At 33.0% G+C, this 19,773-nt stretch overlaps 3 protein-coding genes across 4 annotated transcripts; 1 reads left to right on the top strand and 2 right to left on the bottom strand.

Annotated features, from left to right (window-relative positions):
• The first annotated feature begins 741 nt into the window (after window positions 1-741).
• LOC114178322 lies at window positions 742-1,867 on the top strand. Of its 2 annotated transcripts, none has more exons than XM_028064168.1 (2): window positions 742-1,173; window positions 1,430-1,867. In XM_028064168.1, the coding sequence occupies exons 1-2, from the start codon at window positions 771-773 to the stop codon at window positions 1,465-1,467; spliced, it is 441 nt and encodes a 146-aa protein (XP_027919969.1). In that variant the 5' UTR covers window positions 742-770; the 3' UTR covers window positions 1,468-1,867. The 2 variants fall into 2 exon arrangements, with proteins under 2 accessions (XP_027919969.1, XP_027919961.1); XM_028064160.1 differs by having other exon boundaries at window positions 742-1,194.
• A 2,655-nt stretch (window positions 1,868-4,522) lies between these two features.
• Window positions 4,523-6,417, bottom strand: LOC114178314 (GPI-anchored protein LLG1-like). Its single transcript, XM_028064149.1, is given in 4 exon segments — window positions 4,523-5,055; window positions 5,895-5,951; window positions 6,079-6,155; window positions 6,157-6,417. Coding segments are annotated over 4 exon segments (507 nt in total). The 5' UTR covers window positions 6,177-6,417; the 3' UTR covers window positions 4,523-4,702.
• Window positions 6,418-8,618: 2,201 nt separating this feature from the next.
• LOC114163742 (phosphatidylinositol/phosphatidylcholine transfer protein SFH13) lies at window positions 8,619-14,059 on the bottom strand. The gene is given in 19 exon segments (XM_028048039.1): window positions 8,619-9,217; window positions 9,601-9,675; window positions 9,763-9,815; window positions 9,818-9,877; window positions 9,880-9,987; window positions 9,990-10,022; window positions 10,339-10,368; window positions 10,371-10,491; window positions 10,622-10,735; window positions 10,824-10,922; window positions 11,054-11,153; window positions 11,234-11,283; window positions 11,373-11,477; window positions 11,563-11,640; window positions 11,974-12,240; window positions 12,931-13,030; window positions 13,120-13,423; window positions 13,546-13,649; window positions 13,836-14,059. Coding segments are annotated over 18 exon segments (1,818 nt in total). The 5' UTR covers window positions 13,559-13,649; window positions 13,836-14,059; the 3' UTR covers window positions 8,619-9,109.
• Between the last annotated feature and the right edge of the window lie 5,714 nt (window positions 14,060-19,773).

Below are 19,773 nucleotides of genomic sequence, written 5' to 3'. Positions count from 1 at the left end.
GAAACCTCCGCACGCGCCGCCACGCTCCGCTTCTCTCCGGCGACCTTCACGCGCGTGTACACCACGCGCCGCCTTCCCGGCGCCGGAATCGCGCCGCGCCACCGTCGTTCGTCTCGCCGGAGCCTCCTGGTCTTATATCTGCTCTTGGTTCTCTGTTTCGGTGACCATATCTTGACCCTAGGGTTTCTTCTCAAAAGTTAAGTTTTTTTTTAATGGCTTCTACGGGTGGAATGTCTCCCTCTCTATCAGCTACTCCTATTATTACCTCTGCGAAACTGAACTGGAAAAATTACTCCTCTTGGTCAGCTTCGGTGGAGTTGTGGTTTCTTGGTCAAGGTTATCATGATCATCTTGAAAAAGAGGTCTCTAATATTTCAGAGGAAGAGAAACCTAAGTGGCAGAAATTGGATTTTCAGTTGTGTGCTGTTTTATGGCAATCAGTTGAGCAAGAGGTCTTAGACATTTGAGACCTTACAAGACATGCTTCTCTTTTTGGAAAAGGGCACAAGATATTTTTGCTAACGACATTCAACGCCTCTTTGATGCAACTCAAAGAGTAGCCTCACTCAAACAAATCAATCATGATATGGTTTCTCATATCGGAAAGGCTAGGGCTGCAGTAGAAGAATTGAAGAGTTTTTTGTGGCTGATTCATTAGAAGATATCAACAAAAAACTTGATAAGTTTTACATGGTCTTAATTCTGAGGAGCCTACACTCAACTTTGATCATGTGCGTGATCAAGTTTTAGCCGGTGATCAAATCCCTTCGATGGACAACTTAGTTACTAGACTTCTTCGTGTACCTACATTGGTCAAAGATGAAAGTTCAACTGATGTTTTTGAAACATCAGCAATGGTAGCACCACGAGGAAGAGGAGGAGGTCGGAGCAACCGTGGAGGACGTGGTGGTCGAAGTGGGCGTCCTCAATGCTCATATTGTAATAGAATGGGCCATACCCAAGACAAGTGTTATTCCTTACATGGTTTTCCCGATAAAGCTGCTCATGTGTCCAAGTCTGATCATTCAGAATCTAGAATTTCTGATGAAGAGTACCAAGAATTCTTGAGGTACAAATCTGAGAAATCCAACAATCCTGGCCCATCCTCTTCAATGTCAACTGCATGCATCTCTCAATCTGTGGAAGGTCTTAGTCCATGGATTCTTGACTCAGGTGCCTCAGATCATGTCTCTGGTAACATTTCCTCATTTCCTCCATTTCCTCTCCCAAAAGTCCTCATTTTATTACTGTTGCAAGTGGATCCAAAGTGGCATCTCAAGGAATTGGCAAAGTTTCTTTATCACCTTCACTAAATTTAAACTCTGTTTTGTACATTCCTCATTGTCCTTACAATTTAATCTCTTTGAGTCAATTGACTCGTTCCTTAAATTGTTCTGTAACCTTTACTGCTAATTCCTTTGCTATACAGGAACATGGTACGGGTCGTCTGATTGGAGAAGGACATGAGTCACGGGGACTTTATTTCCTAAAACCAAGCTCCTCAGTATCTTGTTTTGCAACTTCATCCCCAAAACTTTTGCATGATCGTTTAGGTCACCCAAATTTGTCTAAGTTGAAGATGATGGTTCCGAGTCTCCAACACATTCAAGCCTTAGATTGTGAATCGTGTCAGTTAGGAAAGCATGTTAGATCTTCCTTCCCTAAAAAGTCTGAGACACGATGTAATTTTGCTTTTTCTACTGTTCATTCTGATGTTTGGGGACCAAGTCGTGTCACTTCTTTTGGTTTTAACTATTTTGTAACGTTCATTGATGAATTCTCTCGATGTACTTGGGTTTATCTAATGAAAGAAAGATCGGAACTTTTATCCATATTTGTGTCCTTCTTTAATGAAATTAAGAACCAATTTGGGAAGACAATTAAAATTCTCAGAAGTGATAATGCTAAGGAATATTTTTCTGCTGCGTTTTCCTCATTTTATCTTCCCAAGGAATTTTACATCAGTCAACATGTCCTCATACTCCACAACAAAATGGCATAGCCGAAAGAAAGAATAGACACCTTATCGAAACTGCACGCTCTCTCATGTTGAATACCAATGTTCCTATTCATCATTGGGGAGATGCAGTCCTCACTGCTTGTTTTCTAATCAATAGGATGCCTTCTTCTTCTATTGAAAATAAAATTCCTCACTCGATAATTTTTCCAAATGATCCTTTGTATCGTGTTTCTCCACGTGTGTTTGGATGTACTTGTTTTGTTCATAATGTCTCTCCAGGTCTTGATAAACTTCTGCAAAGGCTATTAAGTGTGTCTTTTTGGGATATTCTCGCCTTCAGAAAGGGTATAATGTTATTCTCCCTCAACCAAAAGGTATTATATGTCTGCTGATGTTACATTCTTTGAGGACACACCTTTTTTCTTGTCCTCCATGGAGGAGAGTTCATCTATTCAACAAGTCCTTCCTTTACCATCCTGTGATCCCTTGGTTCTTCCTGAAACTCAACCTCAAAATGCCAATGACATTGTTCAACCACCTCTTCTCACATATCAGCGTCGCACTCCAGTGACTCCTTCCTTGCCTGAAGACCCCTGTGACTCAAATCCTTCTCCACCAGATTCTCGAATCATGGATCCTTCATCCTCTTCATCTTCTCTTGACTCCGATCACACTTGGCCTATTGCCCTTCGGAAAGGTACTCGCTCTACTCGTAATCCACATCCTATTTATAACTTTTTGAGTTATCATCGTTTGTCTCCTCCATATTTCTCTTTGTTTCCTCCTTGTCTACCATTAAGGTTCCTAAGAATGTTGATGAGGCACTTGGTCATCCTGGATGGAGACAAGCCATGATTGATGAAATGCAGGCACTTGAACACAGTGGGACTTGGGAACTTGTCTCTCTTCCTCCTGGTAAGAAGTCTGTGGGCTGTAGATGGGTCTACGCTATTAAGGTTGGTCCGACTGGCGCTGTAGACCGACTCAAAGCCCGTCTCGTCGCTAAGGGGTATACTCAGGTTTACGGTCTTGACTATTGTGATACTTTTTCTCCTGTGGCTAAAATAAGTTCTGTTCGTCTTTTCCTTGCTATGGCTGCCATTCGCCAATGGCCTCTGTATCAGTTGGACATTAAAAATGCCTTTCTTCATGGTGATCTGGAAGAGGAGATATACATGGAGCAACCTCCTGGGTTTGTTGCTCAGGGGGAGTCTGGGTTAGTTTGTAAGTTGCATCGTTCTCTCTATGGCTTGAAGCAATCTCCTCGAGCTTGGTTTGGTAAATTTAGTCGTGTTGTGCAAAATTTTGGATTGAAACGTTGTGAAGCGGATCATTCAGTATTTTATGGTCATACTTCTCCTGACAAATGTGTTTATCTTATGGTTTATGTTGATGATATTGTTATCACAGGAAATGATATCACTAGAATTGCTCAATTGAAGAACCATTTGTTTAGCCACTTTCAGACCAAAGATTTGGGTCGTCTTAAATATTTTCTTGGTATTGAAGTGGCGCAATCAAAAGAAGGTGTCATCATTGCACAGAGAAAATATGCTCTTGATATTTTGGAAGAAACAGGTCTGACAAATTGCAAGCCCATTGATAGCCCTATGGACTCAAATCAAAAATTAACAAGAGATCAAAGTGAACTTTTCTCAGATCCAGAGAGGTATAGAAGGTGGTTGGAAAACTCATCTACCTTACTATAACAAGACCTGATCTTTCTTATCCAGTGGGAGTTGTTAGTCAATTTATGCAAAATCCCCACATTGATCATTGGAATGCTGTGATCGCATTCTCAGATATGTAAAAGGGAACCCAGGACAAGGATTGTTGTATGAGAACAAGGGAAGTACTCAAGTTGAAGCGTATTGTGATGCAGATTGGGCTGGTTGTCCAATTGATAGAAGATCTACCACAGGGTATTGTGTATTCCTTGGAGGGAACCTTGTATCTTGGAAAAGTAAGAAACAAAGTGTGTTGCTCGATCTAGTGCAGAGGCGGAATATCGATCTATGGCTCTAGCTACATGTGAACTAGTATGGATTAAACAACTCCTTCAAGAGTTGAAATTTTGTGAAATGAGCAGATGAAGTTATATGTGACAACCAAGCAGCCCTTCACATTGCCTCCAATCCGGTGTTTCATGAGAGAACAAAGCATATAGAAATTGATTGTCATTTTGTTAGAGAGAAATTACTATCCAAGGATCTTGTTACAGAGTTTGTCGGCTCTAATGAACAACTTGCAGACATTCTGACTAAATCTTTAAGAGGGCCTAGAATTCAATTTATATGTTCCAAGCTTGGAGCATATGATCTATATGCTCCAGCTTGAGGGGGAGTGTTGAGATGTAGTATTTTTATTTATCATGTATGGGATCCTTTCTTTAGGGTTAGGGGTTAGGACTGGGCCTTGACCCTTTGTATTCTACTTACTATCTTCTTATATAAACAGTAGTAAAACAGTAACAGTGAGATGTTTTTCACTGTTTCATTTATCTGAAATCTCTTCTGTTTCATTTATCTGAAATCTCTTCAAGAAAATCAAAACACATGATTATGCAGCAAGAAGATAAATCACTAGGCATAAGTAATTTTTTCAATATAATACAATCCTCAAACTACAGGCACATGGACAATTCTTTGGCTCAAAAAGCACTTCAAACACAGCATACAAAAATGGTAATGCACGAATATATATAGTGCAAGAACAAAGAATGAAAGTTGGTATAGAAATATATCAGAATAAGAAGATTAAGAAACAGGTTGTGAGCAAAAGAAACAGAGATGGACAGTGAAGAAATTGGTTTGAAGTGTCATCTGCTGAAACTGATGGTGGCAATGCAGGACATTCAAGACCAAGCTTCCCTTCACGACACTCACTGGCAAAGAGGCCAGGAGGGTATTTTCCATACAGATTGATGTAACTAAACATGGTTGAGGCACACTCATTTGTGAGATCATTTATAACATCTGCATAAGGGCAAGCAAATTCTTTAAATGCCCCACAACATTCTTTGGGAGGGTATTGGGGTCCTTTGCATTTGCTTGTGATGATTGTGTAGTTTAAAAACTCAAAATTCACAGAACAACCTGCAAGTGCAAAAGGTGAAAAATGTGTCATCAGAATACTATTTTGAGGGTTTCAAACAGCATACTTTCAGTTCTTTAAAGAGTTCAAGAGATTAGTACATGAATCACTTGCTCTGTACCTTTGATGAAGTTCATATAACCTACCACTTCTCTACTTTGCATATAAACCAGTTAGAAATTTTTGAATAACAAAAATCCTATGGAACTATAGAAGACAAATTACATTGCAGTAACCACCTAGTAGTAGCCATTGTTGTTTATCAGTTATCCAAAAAGAATGCACCTAGTTTCTTTAATCTCAAAATGAAAATGATACTAACAGAAGATCTATAATAATAAAGACAAAATAAGCAGACCACCATAAATATATCACATAGAAGGATTTGACACTATCAAACAATTATAAGTCAATATAGATATGACTTTTTTTTTTTAAGACAATTATGGTAAAAGATGTCAAATTTAACAGAAATAACACTTTGAAAATTGGATGATAATGTAAACTGGAAACACTATTTTCCCTTAACTATCATAATTAAAGGCCTTTGACTCCAAGATGGACTACCTTGTATCCCTACAAGTTTTAGTCTTTTGGATCAGCTATGGAACTAATTCTTTAGTTACTAAGAACTAAACTTGAATGTTTCAAAGAATACAAACAAAAAGGTAAAGTTTTAGTATTTATAAAGAACAACAAGTAACTGAACATAAAATATAAGTTGAATCAGTTAATATGACAAGTAATATTATGCATGTGGTTTTTCTCTTCCTTTTCTCAGAGCTTTATTATCGGTAGATCCAACAAGAAACGAAGATACAACCACAAAAAAAAGCCAAACCTTTTTTCGCCTGAAGGAGATTCCGACCGGCATGTGCTTGAGAATCGAAAACGTGGTCTGCAAAGAACAAGAAAAACCCCAAATGTAAATTAACACAAAAACTTGTCAGAAAACTGTTTGGTTCACCAAAACTGAGAAAATCAAACACCAAAAACCAAAGTCCAGCTTAAAGTAAAACATTTACCTGAAATGAAAGTGGGAGTGAGAGAAGAAACGGAGAGGGCCCAGAAGAGAAGGAGAAACGAGGAAGAACCCAGAAGCGTTGTGGAGAGAAAACACCATGACTGGTTCAAAACTGAGAGAAGAAAGGGTAGATCCAATTATAGAAAGGGTTGTTCTTGTGGTAGTTGTTGTTTTGATCTTGATTTGTTTTGAAACTGAGTTATGTTTCTGACTTCAGTAACGGGTAATGAGAAGATTTTAACGCAAAGAGAGAAAAAAAAATGAAAATTTGGTAGAAGAATTAGATAAGAAAGTTGAACTAAGAAATTTTGGTGTGGTTTGGTTCTTTAGAGTGTAATAATAAGAAATGAAAGAGATAATGACTGACAGCACAAATACACAAATACGCGTAAACACGTTCTTCTGCAAGCTGTCTTTTTTTCAGACATCTAATGAACAACATAAATATTGAACTGTGTTTATTAATAAAGTTAGATGAAGTTGTTGTATTTATCTTATGTTTAAAGTGTCTGTCTTTGTCTAAATTTGATTTCAAAGATATAAAAAGGATTATTAATAATAATTTTTTGAAAGAATTAGGATTCATCAATGGGTCAATTTATTTTTTTTCACTTAACTCAAATTAATTTAATTTGATTAGATTATCATGAGTTTTATTTGTAATTGATCAAAATTGACCTCATTCAAATTAATTTGCTTTTATACGAGTTAAATTATATGATTGGTATCCATAATTTTATATCTGTATTGTAAATATGTTATATTATATTTTCTTCATGTTTTAAATTAGTTTAGATATCATGAATTATTAAAGTTTTAAATTAATTTTTGTAAAACTATATTATTTATTTAATTAAATTGATGTTTGAAAATTATAATTTTTAGAAAAAGGAATTGAAATTTTGGTTCAATCTGATCTAAATCAGTTTAAAAATATGTGATAGTTTCTTCAAATCTCAAGAATTGTGTTAGAGATCTATATCAACACAAATAAGATCAATTTACAGTGTAAATTTCAATTTTTAATCTTATAGAATTAAATTAAACTTTAAATCAACTTCATATCAAAGCCATTTAGAATATATTTTAATGAAGTTTGTTTAAACTATCTTATATATGTTAACTAAGTGTTTAATGTTATATTTGATTTTTTCTGTTGTCGCATGGACTAACTAGCTCATGTGATATCAATTAATAAACATAATGTAAATCTTCATTTAAAAGCCGAAGGATTATACTATATTATACATAATAACATTAGATAATGTTTCCTATATTGGTAAAAAATTAGAAGTAAAAAATATTTTGTAAGAAAGTGAAGGTTAATTTATATGTATTGTTCAAGTAGTTTTATACTGTTGATAAGTTAAAATTTTATTGTAAATATGACTCATAATAATTGTCATTTTAGATGATACTATAAAAAATTTTACACTATCACTATATATATATATATATATATATATATATATATATATATATATAATCGTATAAATGATATACATTTAATTGACTTGCCTTAAATATTTAAATCTAAATTTAATCTTTTATTGATCAGATAAATATTTGATTATTTCAGATTCATTTTTTTACTAAGTAAATTGTGTTTTAAAAATTACAATTAAAAATAAACTAAAACCAACACTCGTTAGATTGTTTAGAAAAAATGTTGATTAAGATGTAAGAAGGGATAGATTATAGTGGAAAGTGATAGATAAGATGATTTGTTAACAGAGATTTGAGATATTAAAGTAATAGCATGTTTACATCTGCGTATTTATTATGTTCACTATATTCGAGACATTGGACCACAAATCTATTCAAAATTTCAACGTCCTATAAGCTATCTAATATAGTAAGTAAATTAACTAATACTTTCTTCTTTTTTCTTAAATCTATTTTTCATATACTCTAAACTCACAACATTTTTTTAAATTATTATGACGATGATCTTTTGAGATTTGAGATTATATTAAGAATAAATATAATTTTAGTCTTTAACTTTAACTTGAAATTAAAATCATTGCCATCCCATATTTTGATATAATTAATCTTCAAGTTTTAAAAATAAATAAATATCTTTCTAGTTCAATTACATCAATTTCTTTTATGTATGAAACAACAGTTTAAGTTTTCGTTTAGATTAATTGAACCATTTGACATATTTAATTCAACTATTATTTTGAAATATTGTAAAAAAGAAACATAACTTAAGATACCTATATTTATTCATTTCTAAAGTTTGTAAATCAAAATATATCAAAATTATTTCAGACAGAAATAAATTTTAATTTCACATCCAAAATTAAAAACTAAAAACATATTTAAATCCTTATATTCAAATAAACTATAAAGCAACATCTTTCGAGAAAAGAGTGTATGTTTTACAATAAAAGAAAAAATAAATAAATATAATATAGAGAGAAAGAGGTAAAACACAATGAAAATTTGCCAAAACAACGAAGATAAATTTGCCAAAGTTTGTTTCTGATCAGCACGGTACTTGTAAATTGCCTACCAATGTGTGCAATACAAATTGTCTTTGAGCTGAAGTGGTTTAGTACTACTACTTCCAAATTTGTGATAATGAATACAGTTTGAGAGCTGAACAACCCTTACATGCACCACCAACATGGAAAATAGATATCTAACATTCCAATACTGTTTCTTAAAATCGTTCCAATGTTTCTTAAAAACATTTTCAAAATCCTTTAGCTGCAACAAAAGGGGAGGGGTTTACTAAACTTTCTGCTGTATAAACCTTTTCATTTTCTTTCTATTCTCAAACTGTCTAAAACTTAAGAGAATATATCTCGTCCATGCATAATTACACCTTTACACCTATTTATTTACTACCAAAAATTACAAAGAAGATTTGAAAGGAAATCTATATTATATATTATTATAATCCTATTTATAGAAAGAAAGTGGACTGTGTACCATCTCGATTCCTCGTGTTTCTATGTATGCTCTACCAAAACTTATTATGCTTGAAATGTGTCCTTTTTTGCCTCAGGTTTGGTTGGTCCAATCTAAGTGTGAGCTTGCACTGTGTCTTCTCTTTGATGTAAATAATATTTTGTGGTGCCTACGACCTGTGTTGCTGAACGTTTAAATGATTCAACGAATAGTCTTCTTTGCTGCAGAATAATCCTTGTTAAAAGCCGGTTACAAAAGTGTTCTTTTGTGTTACTGTAATTTATGATGTCTTGTTTCAATTGCAAAAACAAATGAGCCAAGAAGATGTGATTGTAGCGTTATAGCTGATAAAGAAAGAAACAAACACAACACGACAAGAACAATAGGATGGGAAAGCCGAAACTAGTACTACCAAATTGAGATCTTATTCAATTTTAGATGAAACTGGTAAGCTGTAAGCCTGTAACTACGAATTCATCAGCAGAGTTTGACAATTGCTAGCTCACTTATCTAAAGATACAGAAATCTAGTTAAAAAAACAGGGAAAATCCTTTTTACAAGTTAATATTCATTCAGATAACATAGTTCGTTAATGTTAACTTACTCGGCACTTTGTTTTCTTCAAGTTCTCCAGCAACTCAGCAATCTCAAGCTGCTTCATCACTGTAGCATGTAGTACCTGCATTAAAAGCATAAAGTTTAACCACCATCCGATCAGATCAGCATAATCTAAAGATCTATATGACTGGGAAATATAGACCAATACCCTCTTGGTCTGTTCAAGGTCGAACTCAACGGATTTTATCCTATTCATGGAACCATTAGCATTTTCTCCTTCTCCTGAGGCATACCATCAGGTTTGTTGCTAAGTTCCTCAAAGACTTTTCTAGTCTCTGAAGACGTTGTATACACGGAAGAATATATTCTCTTTCAGAACCTGATTCAACAGCTGCTGAATGGTTATGAATGTTATGGTCCACGGTAATTGATGGGTGAATATTGTTCTGCGTTCTCCAAAATTCGAATGTTAAATAGTGGAGGAGTGTAACTAGTTTTTTCTGTGAAAATGTCAGTACTCTTGCCACGTATAAGATATTTATTTTCTCACTTTTTCCTTAACAATGCCGAACCAACTGCTGTCAGAAGTACCTGAAAAAAAAGCTAGTGAGTTTATTAGATAAGGACACTCTGAAATAATTGCCAATTAAATCAGTTATACCTAGCATGAACGTAGCTATTATGAGTTTGCAACTTCCACATGCAAATATGACAAGGTATATCTGCAACTTAGGTTCTGAACAGCATATAAATATAATTTTTTGAACAATCTCATGACAATAACCTCTTGAATCTGTTCTACAAGAAACATTCCTACATCATTACTTTGCACTGGCTGCTCTTGATTAAGGCGAAAATGATCACTTTCAATCACTTTCTCCACTGCTAGAGAGCTATCATCACAACTGTAGTAGCCATTGCGATCTGGTACTTTAACCTACAGAAGATGTGGCGTTAGGTATGACTAAAAACTCAAGACAAAAATACAAATATCGTGCATATAGGTAAAGACAACAATGAGGAATCTCAGATAAATCAGATTCAAAGGTTCCAGTTCCAGACTGTACTTCTTCGCGAACTGGGGCTAAATAAGGATAGGGACAGCTCCTGTATCTGTTGGGAGAGGAGTATTCATTCATATCAGACCCCGATTCAGCTGTTGATGTATCACTGCACCGTTCCTGGGAGATGAGAAAAAAATGTTTAGAACTCCATATATCTTAAGCAAACACTTGTGATGTCCCGACTTCTCAATGTCAAGATACATGCCTTCAACGGGTGGAGCATTTGAAAGGAGTCAAATTTGTGTTGTCCATCAGGTAATTTAATGATTTGCCTCACAAATTTTGCCTCCTCATTATGTACCAGCTAAAGATCAGAATATCCAACATTAGTTAAACATATACTAGTTTGTTGGATAAGGCAATTCCAAGTTGTATATGCTTTCAAAATCTGACACTTGCAAATACAAAGAAACAAGATATACAAAGAAATATTACCTTCATGATGTCAGGATCATTCCATGGGCCCTTGTTAGACCGAAGACATCCACCTTCTGAAGCACATGTACAAGAACCACCCAGAAAGTCTGGCAACTGACTGCATAGATTCATTTACAAAATCCAAATTAACCAATAGATTGAATAGAAATGCAGTATGGTGAAGACATGGATGTATACCTAGAGTCAATGACTTCCAGTAATTTATATAAAGACTTAGGTTCAACAATCTGGAAAATTGGGAAATGAATGTAAAGTCAGTTCACCGCAGGAATACATCTTATGAAATGAGTTGAAGCTAAAAGGTTGAATTATTCACCTGTATCTTAGCAACAGTTTTGGCATCAAGAAACTTCTGTGCAGCAGGCCAAAGCATCTTCTTAAATCCAGAACCAGCATTGACGATATACATCTGATGCAATGTCTGTAGATATACACTACGAATTTTTATAAAAGAAAATGGAGGAGGGACGTGAAGAAGTTAGTTTGGGAAAAGATGGGACAAAAACCTCTGGATAGTAACTGCTATCTATTTTTGCCATAGCAGACAAAAGACTTGCAGCAGTACGTGAGAAATTTTTCATTCCCTGCATCACACATATGAAGTGCCAGATAAAGTTTTAGCAGAAAAGCTTTTCAACAACTTAAACCAAGTATGCTCCTGTCCTAAAATTGAGAAGCACCCAATCAGGAGAGATTCCCGCAGTAAATACAATACAACGGATTTTAAATATTTTAAACAGAAATCGTGTTTGATATAATGCATAAAGGTATTTGATAAAATACATAAAGGATAAGTACGTAAATAATATACAACCAAAATACAGCATAGACTATCAGGCATACAAAGAGAAACAAACTACAGAAATACACCTGATATTAGTGATATGGCATGCAAATAATTGTGTAATGCAACGTACCAGGCCATGTACATCCAATACTGTTGTTGTCGAAGAAATCCGTTTCTTTGCTGCAATGGAACATGCTGGAAATTTCTCGTGCAGAGTCCTCTCGAACTCCTGGACATGATATTTCAAATATCGATCTATTGTAGTTATGCGCATTAGGCGGCTTGGATGGGCTTTCCCAAGTCTCTCAATGTAAACTGGCCTACCTTCCCTATCAATCCCATGGTACCCTTGAGGATAATACTGCAGTACTTCTTCCAGCTCTCCAAATTCAAAATCCTTTTAAACAACATTATCACATTCACGTCAAAAGTGTGTGTATGAAGTATCTTCTGATGTACATTTATGCTGATGCAGAAACATTCAAAGATTAAGAGAGCAAATAACTCTGTTCTATCAAGGACCAACTCTCCTAATAGCTTAAGCCATTAGGTAAATGAATGGTTTTAACATGTCCCTTCACATGGAATACTCGTGCTTGATGCACGGACAGAATTGGGATAGTAGCACAGAGTTAATCACATGACCATAGAGACTCTAATATTGTCAAAGCCTAGCTTTCCTAAAAGCTTAAGCTATTGGGTAGAAGGCTGAAAGCCCACCAGTGGCTATATTTAAATCTAGCATGCCTCACTTGAAGTGAAGAAAATACAAATTTTGTCTTCCAAAGTTATCTGCAGAAGAATTAAGCAGATCTGGCGGAACTGTTTTTGACCATTTTGCTTGGTCATGAAAGCCTAAAAAATGCCATGCCAATGACCAATTCTAGTGAGAGCATAAGCAATGAGATGTAAGTTCATGGATGGTTTTATGTCTAACTTGTTCAAATTACAAAACAAACAGATAAAGTTCATAATCTACATAATCAGATAAATAAAGGAATTGTGTTGCCCCTATATACACTGAAACATTCTGCAGCCTAAAGCAGCCTATATTTCTTTCATGGCTATGACAAATTATTGTCATTACCTCAAGAATAGTATCAGTTCCATATTCCTTTCGCCACACAAGCATTTCCTCCCACATCTGAATTGTCTTCTCAATGTTAAACTCCCTGGCTTTAAGAAACCTAACAAGAAGTAGAGATCACCATAGCAAGAGTGAGCCAAAAGACAACATTAGATATTCGTATGTGAACCTTTTGAATTGATCATATACCTTAACAATGTATGGTAGTCATCATGCCTAGGAGGCAAAGAACCCCTTTCAACAAGTTTTTGGCGCAATTCATGGACAGCAGTCTCCTCCCCAGCATCTCTTACATCCTCAATAGACACAGAGGGAACCCTGTAATCAATTTTCCTTTTCCCTCTTTTCTTAAGAGAATGAGTGAATCTGGAAGAAGCACTCATCGCCTTCTTCTTCAAGTTCCCAATTCTCGACCGCCTCCTCTCATCTTCGGAGTTCTCAACATCAGACCTCCTCTCTCTACTCTCGTCATTACTACATTGCCCTTCAAACCCTGCCACACCACATTCCATCAACAACCATAGAAAAAAAAAAAAAACATCATCAGCAATTCAATTTACTAACACACCGACTCACCAATCATCACAACATACACAAAAACAGAGCAGAAAATACCTGATGCAGACATTTTAGTCTCAACACAAAACCAATTACAGGTGATGCGCAACCCTTGAATCAGCGAAACAAGTTCACACCAACCTCCGTCCTATCATAAATTACTGCCACAAACACACACACAATCAAAAATTCAAAATCATAACAAAAGAAAAATCCATTAAAACACAGAACTAGTACCTAATTGTATGTCACTGAATTGTAAGGTACAAAAACTCATAAAATTAAAAATCAAAATAAAATGCAAAATGCAGATTCATCAAATAGAATCAAACAATCTAGAAATGAACCTAGCATGGTGTGAGAATGGTCGCTCATGGACCTTTTTCTAGCTGTTTCATTCTTCAACCAAAATCAAAAGCACAAAAACCATAAATCTAGCAAAAACACAAAAACAACAACTCGGATTCCCAAAAACGGCGTTTGGCAGAGCGAAGATTCTCCACGATTGCAGTGTACAAATGGAGAATGTTAACAAGTTGAGAAAAAGAAGAGACTTTATATTTATTTTTTTTTTCTCTTCTTATTTATATTTAAATTAAGAGGTGTTTTTTAATGAAGTGAGAGATGTGAAGTTGGTATACACATGAACCATCATACATCATTAATGTCATGCCTTGGATCTGTGGTTGCCTATATTAACACCAAACTTCAGCAAAAATAAACTCATCTTTCATTTCAATTGAATTTTACATTAATAATAATAATAATCATCATCATTATTTCATTGTAAACTTAAATTTTGAAAAAATAAGAACAGAAAATAAGTGTAAATATATGAATAGATACGAATATATGATGTACATGAAGTTAGAGAGATGAGGCATGCATATCATGCATGATACATACCTTTTAGAAAGAAGAGAATGGTGTGTGTAATGTAGATCCTTCTCCTTCTTTCTACTGTTCCTCTCTTTATTATTATTATTATTATTTTTTCAATTATACAGACAAAAAATAAATTGTTAACATTAAAAAAACTTGCTAAAATGAAATTAATGATAGAAGGCCAAAAATAATGTAATTAGTAACAAACTGTCAATTTCTAATTTAAAAATTAATTTGATGACAGCACTTTAATATTTTTTTAGAAAAGTTTAATGTTGAACTTTAACAATTAGTTTAGAATTAATTTATATATACTATTGGTTGAACATAATTACACGAAAATTTATGTATTATTTTTTATTTACTATTTTAAAATATTAAATTTATAGATCTGTGTATTTATAAATATTTAATTTTTGTTATTTTTATCAAAGTAAAACTTAAATTTATACTTATATTCTTAATAATAGTTAATAAGGATCACAAGCAAACTTTATTTATTTGAAATATTTTTTAAATACATTTTAATGTTAAAAAAATTATATTAGTTAAAGATAAATGTAGACATAAATAATGTTTAAATTTTTTAAATTGAATAAGAAAGCATAAGTTATTACATAAATTCATTTTACATTTATCTTGTTTTAAATTATTAAAATATTTTTAATTTTTTTTATATTTCAAAAAAATTATATAAATATAATTTTCATTTATTATTTGGTATTTTCAATATCATAAATTACAACAAAAATAATTAGAAACTTTTATTTGATGAATATAAACTAGTTTAGTCGATATTTATAAAGAAAAAGTGATATTGAAGTTATAATTTGGTTGAAGTATTGATGTGAAGTGACATGTAAAAGTGGAAACCAAAACTCTCAACCAAAAGAAAAATAATGCATTAAATGAAGAAAGAAAAGAAGTGAATAAGAAATAAAAGAAATTGAGAAAAAATAGAAGTGATAATAGTGAAATGCAATGTGAAGGTGCCAGCATTTAGCAACTGTTACTAAAGCATCCGTCACAAAAATTTCGTGTCATGTCATCTTTAATTAAAAACTTTGTATTATTATATATGAATTTTATTATTTGTGGGAAAGCGGGGTCTCCACTTTCGGTTTCTTTAGAAGTGTGATGCTCTTACGTGTCCAAATACTTTATTTTTTTTCTTTTTCTTTCTTTTCTATTCTATTATATTCTTTCTCTTACTTTCTTATTTATTATTATTATTCACTCACTCTTGTTGTATTTGAACCACAAAAATAAATATTTATTTGCATAATTTAAGTTTATTATAAACAAAATAATTTAAATATGTAAATAATATTTTTGATTTAGAATAATTTATTTATATTATCATACATAAATATCTCTAATTATTAATCTTTATAAATATTAAAACTTAGTTAAAAATTGAATAAAAAAATGTAAAATTTAATAGAAGTTGTCGTTAAAGTCTTAATATCGAGTTGGAGGGAGTAGAGTTCAGAAAGTTTTAATGATGGTGGTGTTATCTAAGTAATAGTTATGGTGGTGGTGGTGATGGGTGTCATTGGGATGGATGGAGGGATTGTGTCATAAGAGAATATGGAAAAGAGAAGAGAATTTGGACTAACATGTGATCATCTTTTAAATGGTGTTAATATCTAATTTAACATAAAATACCACATTGAATCGTTTTAAAATAAAATGGGAATTGGATTGAAGACAAAAAAGAATTAAGGGATCACTTTGAATCGACCGTCTAATTACAGGGACCAAAATACTAATACACCTATTTGAAAAGTATTATTTAGTGAAGTTTTACATGAACACTACAAAAGATATCACTAGATCTTTCTAAAACAAGTATCATCTGACATCAAGATGAACGATAAAGATCAAGATATCTACGAGAAGATATTGCATGATCAAAGTCTACCATATATAGAAACAACGGTCAAATTCTCTTAAGCTTCGAAAAGAGAACGAGTTGAAAATTAAAGACATGACCTGCAACATATTTCTTATTTTGTATATGTAGTGTTATGTTAGGTTGAGAGAAGAATTGTTCAATACTTCACACCATGAAGCTTTCCCAAATGAGCTTATATTGTATTCTCTGTAAGACCGTCTACTTTCTTTGTTTTCTTATAAGTCTTTAATCTTAATGGGAGATTAAGAAGTGGTAACTTAGAGAGATTTATGCACTCATTTTAACCTAAAGAGGTTTATGTACTCTTTGTAATATGTGTTTGATTAGTGAAACCTCTTAATTTGAGTGTTTAAGGAAGGAGAGCTAGACGTAGCATGTGAATATAGGTGAACTAGTATAAATCCTTTGTTTTAACCTGAAGAGGTTTATGTACTCTTTGTAATATGTGTTTGATTAGTGAAACCTCTTAATTTGAGTGCTTAAGGAAGGAGAGCTAGATGTAGCATGTGAATATAGGTGAACTAGTATAAATCCTTTGTGTTTGTTCTTGATACTAGACGTCGAATCTGGTACTGCGTGCTACAAACTCTATTCAACCCCCTTCTAGAGTCCATTTATTTTATCACAACAAAGATATGGTCCAAAATCTAACTACTCAATGTTAAAGGTATAAGGGTGTGATGCTTAAAATTGTGTAGATAACAGTAAGTTTAGACTTACATCCAAAAAGGTTGTTTTCATGAAGTAAAATATTTCAAAGTATATCATTTTTTAATAAATAAGTAATTATCAGTAGATAAGTGTTTGATGAAGCCTGATACATCCTTAACTTGAGGAGACACCATGAGAAGCATTTAGGAATGTAAGGAAGTTTAAAAAGAAGTGAAGTTCTCTTTGAAGGAATCATATGATAGGTTAGGCACCCAACCATCTAGTATAACAACAATCATGAAGTTCTGAAACCTTTGTTTGAAAGTCTCAAAGACAGTGAGATAACATATGAGATATGACTTCGGTGGTTGTTTGACCTACGCAACAAAAGAGGTGAAGTTCTTAAAGCCAACTACATTTCATGAAGCAATTTCTTATGTTATGGGTGGCATATAGATAACTTTCATGCAAAAGGAGATAATGTCTCTATAAAAGCATACAAGTTGAAAGTTGGTTAAACCATTTAGAGGTAGGAATGTTATTGATTGCAAGTAAATCTTCAAGAATAAAATCAATTCTATATTGTTTGATGGTAGAGAATTATACTCTATGGGTCATAGTTTAGTTGATGGTTAAAGGCTATTACAAAAGTAAAAGAATGAACTATAATGAGATATTGTCTCTAAGTAGTAAAGGATGTAACATTTTTTTTTCGCTCTCCTAAGACATAGCTACACGAATAATCATATTTCAAATAATTACTAAAAAATGTCACACTTTATTTACATATAAAATAAAAAGGAAAATTCATGTTTTACATCATGGTACATTATATTAACTTGACAAAATTAAAAATAAATAACAATAAAATCTCTATAACTATGAATGCATAAACTAGTCTTGTCCAACTTTCACTTTTCAATTTTGAGTCACAATGGACAAAATTAAAAATCATGTCTTTCCTAGCTAGAGTTTTCCCCATATTACTTCCACACATCTTAATTCTAACTAAAAAAATGAAACTCATTGCCAAAATGCAACAGTTTTTAACAAAATCCAAACTTTTAGAGTTTAAAAACCAAAGATAGTAAATCAAATACATAGAATAAATATGCGCACAATCTTTGCTCTTCCAAGAAGCCTCCTCGACTGTGTGGAACAAAGTGCTCTTCCGAACAACCTCCCCAACTAATGGAACACACCACTCTTCCGAGCAGCCTCTTCGTCTATGATGACAAAACGTTCTTCCAAGAAAAACCTTCATAACAATAATAGGGACTCAATTCACACCCAAAAGAAACACCATGATTAGTTAGCTTCCCTTTCCTCATAAACGCATTGTCTTCTTCCCCAAATTTCTCCCTTTTGTTCTTGTCCTACTTTATGTTTTCTCCACTTTTTATTGCGCTTCCACCACGTCCTTTAACGGGTAAAAATGTGGCTTGCCCTTTATCATATTCATCAATCTTCATTCTCCCTAAATCTCACAACCTAAGATAGATTCACGTCACAAATCTCATTTCATAACTACTTTTATTCTCAAAAACCAACTTATCTACTCATTTTTATTCACTAAATATTTAGGGATTTGATTTGTAATCACTTTAATGGAATAAATATTCACCAAAGTTTCTATCTTTTTTTTTTCTTAATCTCATAAAAATTACATTTTTAGTTACCTTAACCAATCATGCACCATACTAATTGTTACAATTTTATAGGATCTCACAAAGGACATGTCCCTTAGGATCTTGTTTATTCGTGTAGTGAGTTAAGACATGGAGTGTTAAGACATTTTAGGTTAGAAATTTATTAAGTCATGTACACCTTTAACAATGTTTATACACCTTTCTTGGCTCAATTATACTCAAACTAATGAGAAGAAGGAATACAGTGGGAATTTCAATACATGTTATGTTGTACACTAAACTTGACCTTGCTCAAACAGTCAATGTAATAAGTATGTATGTGAAGGAACTTCGGAATGAGTATTGATAGGCTATGAATCCTTAGATACCTAAAGGGAACTAAAAACATTGGAATCATCTTTAACGGTAATTAATAATGAGTTTTGCAGGTTTCTTTGCTTCTAATTACGTTGTGGATTTTGATGTTAGATAGTCCATTATTGGATATGCATTGCAGGTCATTGGTTTCTTTGAAACGTACTCTTCAACCAACAATAGCCTTTTATATTATTAAAACAAATGGAGTTAATAAAAGTAACTAAGGAGGGTATTTTGTTGAAGGGTCTAATCCTTATGATTTACTTAAGAGAAGACAATGGTATTTTATGGTAGTACATGTGTAGTTATTTGGTAAAAAATCATGTTCATCATATTGCAACAAAACACATCAATGTCATACATCACTTTCTTTGTATGATAGAAGTGAAGAAGATCGACAATAAAGAGAATTTGGCAAATATCTTCACATAGTAAGTTATCAAAAGCAAATTCGTGCTTGTTTAGACTTGTTGAATATAAATTATTAGTAGTAATTACCAATGAAAGAAGTTATAGTCCAAGATAAAGTTTGTTAATCTTGATGTACTAAATTTTTTCAAGGATCTCGTCCAGTAATAGACATATAAAGAGTAAACAATATGATGAGATATAGGAAGATTGTACATTGATATATAATCATTGTATACATTTAAATAATTAGTTAGGATCTTTCTTCTTTAAATTCTAACTAATTTTTTACTATTTTATATTTCATCATAAGAATGAATTGTATGTCTCTCTAAATTATGCAAATTATTCATTTATTTTGCATTATAGACAAAATCATTCATATTTTCATAATTTTGTATTTGATTTTTATTATAA

Source organism: Vigna unguiculata, chromosome 1 (assembly GCF_004118075.2).
Source record: "Vigna unguiculata cultivar IT97K-499-35 chromosome 1, ASM411807v1, whole genome shotgun sequence".
Lineage (NCBI taxonomy): Eukaryota > Viridiplantae > Streptophyta > Magnoliopsida > Fabales > Fabaceae > Vigna > Vigna unguiculata.
This window is presented reverse-complemented; position numbering and strand designations above follow the sequence as displayed.

Excerpts from the sequence above, each read along its gene's own strand:
- LOC114178322 (XM_028064160.1), top strand. The coding sequence starts at position 771 with ATGGACAACTTAGTTACTAGACTTCTTCGTGTACCTACATTGGTCAAA. Across the intron at positions 1,195-1,429 it reads TGCCTCAGATCATGTCTCTG|GAACATGGTACGGGTCGTCT; the intron begins GTAACATTTCCT and ends TTTGCTATACAG.